The sequence below is a fragment of the Pteropus alecto genome, unplaced genomic scaffold (assembly GCF_000325575.1).
Source record: "Pteropus alecto unplaced genomic scaffold, ASM32557v1 scaffold61, whole genome shotgun sequence".
Classification (NCBI taxonomy): domain Eukaryota; kingdom Metazoa; phylum Chordata; class Mammalia; order Chiroptera; family Pteropodidae; genus Pteropus; species Pteropus alecto.
The window spans coordinates 9,426,678-9,432,162 of NW_006434835.1; the positions used below are offsets into that span (position 1 = coordinate 9,426,678).

The following is a 5,485-nucleotide window of genomic DNA, read 5'->3' on the forward strand; positions in this document are numbered from 1 at the left end:
TCCTGCCCTCAAGGACTTGAATTTTTGGAGGTATAAATAATAATGTGAAAAGGTGATGAGTTCTGTAGAGGGAAAAATAGAGTAGGACATTGAAATTAGAAAATACATGGTGAGGGAATGGAAATTAATGAATAGAGTTGAATTTGAGATGGTTTTTAGTGTGTCTGAAAACCTTGGCTTGTAATAGGATATTGAATCCAATCATATTTATTTTGTTAATTGATTCATTCAGTCTTCCTTCTGTTATATGCTTTCTGTTTTTTTTAATGTTTTCTTGATGCTTCCTTCTTTCCTTAGTTTTAGAAATAACTAGACTGTTATTTCTCTGTCTAGTGTTTTGAAAAGTATTATTCTACTGATAGTTGCATTTAAGTTATGTATATCCTACATTTCTTTTCCAATCTCAGGCATAGAAAGTAAACTCTGTAAGGCAAGGTCTTATACCTGTCTTCTGTATTCTATCACTGAGCCTAACACAAAAGTAGGAGTATTAAAATATATTCATTCTATGAATGAATAAATTACTAGTAGGTACATGATCACAATTCTGCTCTAGAGCCAAAGACAGACTCTGAAGGAGGAAATAGAAAATAGAAAGTGAATGCAGAGAAAAATGGGAAAGAATGCTTTGGAGGAGAATGCCTCTATCCTGAAACTGACATAACTTTGTGATCTTGAAAACTTTACCCATCTTCTTTGCATCTCTATTTTTTTCACTTGAAAAATAGGGAAAGTGGATTAGAACAGTGATTCATCATTTTAAGAGTCACGGATCCTTTTGAGAACCATCTAAAGACTATCAATCTTCTCCACAAAAGCATTTTATATATACATACATTATGAAAAATAATAAATTGACATGTTTTTAAGATCACAGAAAACTTTAATGCATATATTGTTAATACAATACAGTGACTTTAAAGGTCATGTCCTATAACATGAAGACATTAATAAGACATTGCATCATGTTTTAAAGTAACTAGATAATTCACACATGCACAACCTTTTCATATAATGAAGAAAGCTCAAAACCCCCAAACTGGAAGAGAGCATTTATCTAAAGAAAGAAACAAAAGATTAATAGGTATAAAATGTTTTGAAATATTAAAGTCCAATATCTTCTTTTAAGTCTCTCGTTGACATTTATTTGAGGTAGGGATGAAGTTGTTTAAGCTTAGCTTTTCTTGACAAACCAATTCTGATTGGTCGGCTGCATGTCTTAAGAGGTAGTACTCTTGAAATTCCATGTGAAAAATTACTACCTAAAAATATAAGATAATAAAAGTACATAAGAGAGTAAAAATTACTCATAGTTTCTAAGTTTAAAAAGTTTTTGCTAACTTCTAATCATACTAACAACATTTACTGAGTCATTGAGCTAAAGGCTTTGAATGGATTAGTTTATTTAATCCTATCTCCATTTTTAAAATGTGGAAACCTCAGCACAAAAGTTAAGTAACTTGCCCAATATAACACTGCAACTAAAAATCAGCACTTCAGTCAGGCAATCTGACTTAACAACAACAACAACGACATTATATAAGTTTTAAAGTTAATACAATACAGTGACTTTAAAGGCTATGTCCTTTTTCTATTAGAAGCTAAACACTAGATTATATTGTTAATGATTATGTTTGGCTACTAATAGAGATTATTATCAATAATAGAGCAGACATGTATTTGTCTGTTATGTATCAGTGGAGGGCTCTGATTTTTGTAGTTTTTATTTAACATCGCATTATCATTTTCAAAGCAGTTTAAAACATTTCATGGAGTTATATCTCTACTAAATCAGTTAACCAAATTGGATCAACTACACTTGATATTGAAATACAAAAATACCTCTAACTTTTAGAGTGCTTTTTAAAAAAATAAACAGTGGGGTACAAATGTAAAGCTAAAAATATATCAAGCTTCATCAAGCTTTAATGAATTAGTATAACCTTAGTAGAAAAGCATACTATACTAAAAAAAAGTGTAATCAACCTAACCTTAAATCTGACAAAAGGTAAAACAGCATAATTTCTACCAAACATGTGTTATGCATCTATGTAAACAACAATGAAATAAAATACAAAATTTAACTGGATGTAAATAGTGAGAAAACAACATTAAACAACATAAAGTAGCTATAAATCAGTTTGTGATACTTTATTCAACATTAAAATTATAGTTACTTATGAAAATAAAGGGAAATTTTTATTGCTTGACTTTTTTCCATTTTTTAAACAAAAAGGGATTGTCCAGATAAAACAAAATTGTTGGATCATGTCTGATACCTAGATTTGGTTATAAATTAGATACCCACCAATTTATGCTAAGTGTGCTTCATTACGAGATTATTATTTCAGAACAAAACTATGATTAGTCTATTTGATTACTTTTTTCAAAGTGTAGCTTTCTTCTTTCATACTCTAATATGACAGATACTTCTGGTAATTTTGCAATGGGTGGGAAATCACTGAACCAATTTGTATCAACAGCAGGCCTTTTGCAAAGCATATACCCTTAAACACTCATTAAGTGTTGGTTTTGAGGATGTGCTTTTTTGTCACCTCGGATTTCCTATTTTTTATTAAATAAAATATTTTATTATCACTATACAGCAAATTAATGTATCATTTTGTATTTTTTAAAACTCTAAATATTCAAGCATACTACCAGAAATTGTTCATTTTAAATATTAGTGTTTTAAAAAGTCATGAACCTTATTAGTCATCTTTTAGAAATAATACTAACACAATTGTTTTCTAAATCCTTGCAATTCAAAGCGTAGTCCACAGGCTAGCAGTGTCTGCATTTGCTAGGAGCTTGTTAAGAATGCAGAATCTTAGGGCCTGTCCCACAATAGAATCAGAATCGTTTAACAAGACATCCAGGTCATTTATGTATTCTTTAAAGTCAGGGAAGAATTAACGCTAAATGTTATATAGTACACCTGGCACACTGGCTGGCTGGCATATAACACATGCTCAAAATAATTTCAAAACACTTGCCTTCTCCACACCACAGAGGGAGGAGAGACAAAGAGTGACAGGATGTACCGGAGACATAAGTGTAGAAACTTTAATTGGAGGCATCATGATGACAAGTGGGTGAGTATCAAAGACATTTAGCACAATGAGGAGTTTTCAATGCTTTTAAAATCATACTAGATAAACAAGTACTCAGTGCTAGGTAGGTAGTCCATTTTTATCCCCACTTCCCAATATCTCTCAACTTTTTCTTTACACCATGGATTTTAACAAGCCTTAGTAAGATTATCCCATTTTTATGTACTTTGAAAGTGAATCCAAGACAATATATTAACATAATGTTAAATAATTCTGGCTGACCTCACACATTATTCTTCATATTTTATGACACTAAGGTACTTTTCTTTGTGAAAGTACAATACAGTATTATGGGTTCAGATATTTCCAACAAATGCAACGTTTCTTTTCCAATTTGTGCACATAATTTAATCTTCCTTATATATTCATTTCCTATCACAATTATAATCATGATGACAAATATGGGTGCATGTTCCCTAATCTTTCTCCATTCTATCTCAAAACAAATCCAATTTTTTCCTTTCTTTCTGTTCTAGAAAAAACAACTCCTATCCTTTCCAGGTTAATTCTGCCACCTTGCTTTTAGTCTCATACAGTATTGTGTTCCCTCAATTATTCTCTTTATCCAGGGGAGAAGAGAATACCTGTGTGCTTTTGATCTTCCAGGACTCGGATTAATTTTAAGATTATTTCATTGTAAGATAAGAAAAGAAGAAACACAGTTCTACTGATGAGAAGAGAGAAAAAAATGTTTTAAGAAATGATGTATGAAGATGTTTTGTAAATATATTTCTCCTACATCATTATTCTTTCTAGATCTAGTCTTGTTGTACAGTATCATCTATTTCTGACCAAACAAAGATTTAATCATTTAGAAAACAGTTCACTAGGGTCTATCCTACCCACTCCCTCATCCCCATTGGTACTGTAAGTTAGAATAGATGTTAGACTTGGCATATTTTATGCTGGTATTGTGGATCTCTTAGGCAAATGATGAGGTTAGTTGTTTAACTATTCTTCAGTTTTATTTATTTAAAAGTAATTAAAAGTTTAAATGCCATAGTCATAAGCTATGTTAATATATCTAAATGATACTAAATTTTTTAAATTACTAAATGTCCATATAAAGAGCCTCATAATAGTTAAAAGATAGAGAACACTGATAATAATAAAACAATTAGAAGTAACATCTCATCAGTAGAAATCCAACTTAGATAAATGCCTTTTTTGATTCGGCCAATTTTTCTATATAAATTAGATGTGTGTATTAGACATGTATCATACCTATCTCATCACATAGTTATTGTAATTCATACTTGCAAATATTTAAACACAGTTTTGAAGAGCATATTTCCAAATAATACTCTAAATCTAATATTCTAAAATGGCATTTTAATTTTTAGCCAATTTTTAACTATTAGAATTTGCATCAGTAAATTATTGTTTACAAAGTAGTAAATCTTTGTATTTATTTCCTAATAACCTAAATATATATTCTGCATGCTAAATATACAAGAATGCAATAATCATCTTAGAAGTTGTTCTAGAAAATAACTGAAAATCTTACCTCTCTTCAGTAAATAATTAAATTTTTCTTCCTTAAATTCATCAGAGCAAAAAGCAGGTCTTTTAGGTGAAGGTTTCTCGCAATCTGAAAATAAATCAATACATTATAGCAAAAAGTAACTTTTATGTAAAAGGTTAATACTGTAAACAAATTATTTTCAGAAATATCTTCTTCCATTGACTCCTAAAATTTAGATAAATGAAGCTCCTTTTAAAAATAAAAATTTTATCTTTTGTTACCTTTGACTTCAGTATATTATTTAATGTTTGAACAGCCCTTTATAGGAAAACAATGTGCACCAATAAACATTGCATTATATTTTATTTCATTTTTTGCCAAAATTATACATTTGGCCTGTACAGGAAAAAGAAAGTAAAACATTTTTTTCTATCAAAAGGAAAAAGACTTTAAAACAAGTTTTATACCTTCCTCAGAAATAGAATAGAGTAATTCTTCCTCTGATGTTCTTGGACAGCAATATTCATTAGGAACTTCCTGTTCTCTGTTTTTGGGTACTGTTGTCCATTTAAATAAACTTTGGTGCCTTTTATGCATGTTAGGATCTGATATAGTATTATGGAGCAAAGAAGAGGCACATATTTTGTTGACTGTACCCATTTTCAAATCTTTTTTTATCTCCATTTTTACCTCCTCAACATCATTACTGTCTCCAAAGTAATTTCCTTGCCCATTGTTTGTTTCCACAGTGCTTAGAATTTCATTTTTCTTACTAATTTCATGAAACATACGAAGTTCTTCAAGTACTAAATCAAATTTACTCTTCATCTCAAAATCTTTGGTTATTGTCAGATTTTCTGTTGATAAACATTTGGCAGCTAACTTCTGAAAACATTCATTGTTCCCT

The 5,485-nt window shown here is 30.0% G+C and overlaps 1 protein-coding gene across 1 annotated transcript in view; it reads right to left on the reverse strand.

Moving 5' to 3' along the window:
- Window positions 1-1,143: 1,143 nt before the first annotated feature.
- Window positions 1,144-5,485, reverse strand: part of RAD51AP2 (RAD51 associated protein 2) — a 7,375-nt gene continuing 3,033 nt past the window's right edge. The window contains exons 2-4 of the mRNA XM_006910418.2: window positions 5,046-5,485; window positions 4,621-4,704; window positions 1,144-1,262 (exon numbers count right to left, since the gene is read on the reverse strand). The exon at window positions 5,046-5,485 is cut by the window's right edge and continues 2 nt beyond it. Of these exons, the coding sequence (XP_006910480.2) occupies window positions 1,144-1,262; window positions 4,621-4,704; window positions 5,046-5,485 (643 nt within the window). The remainder of the gene's footprint in view (window positions 1,263-4,620; window positions 4,705-5,045) is intronic.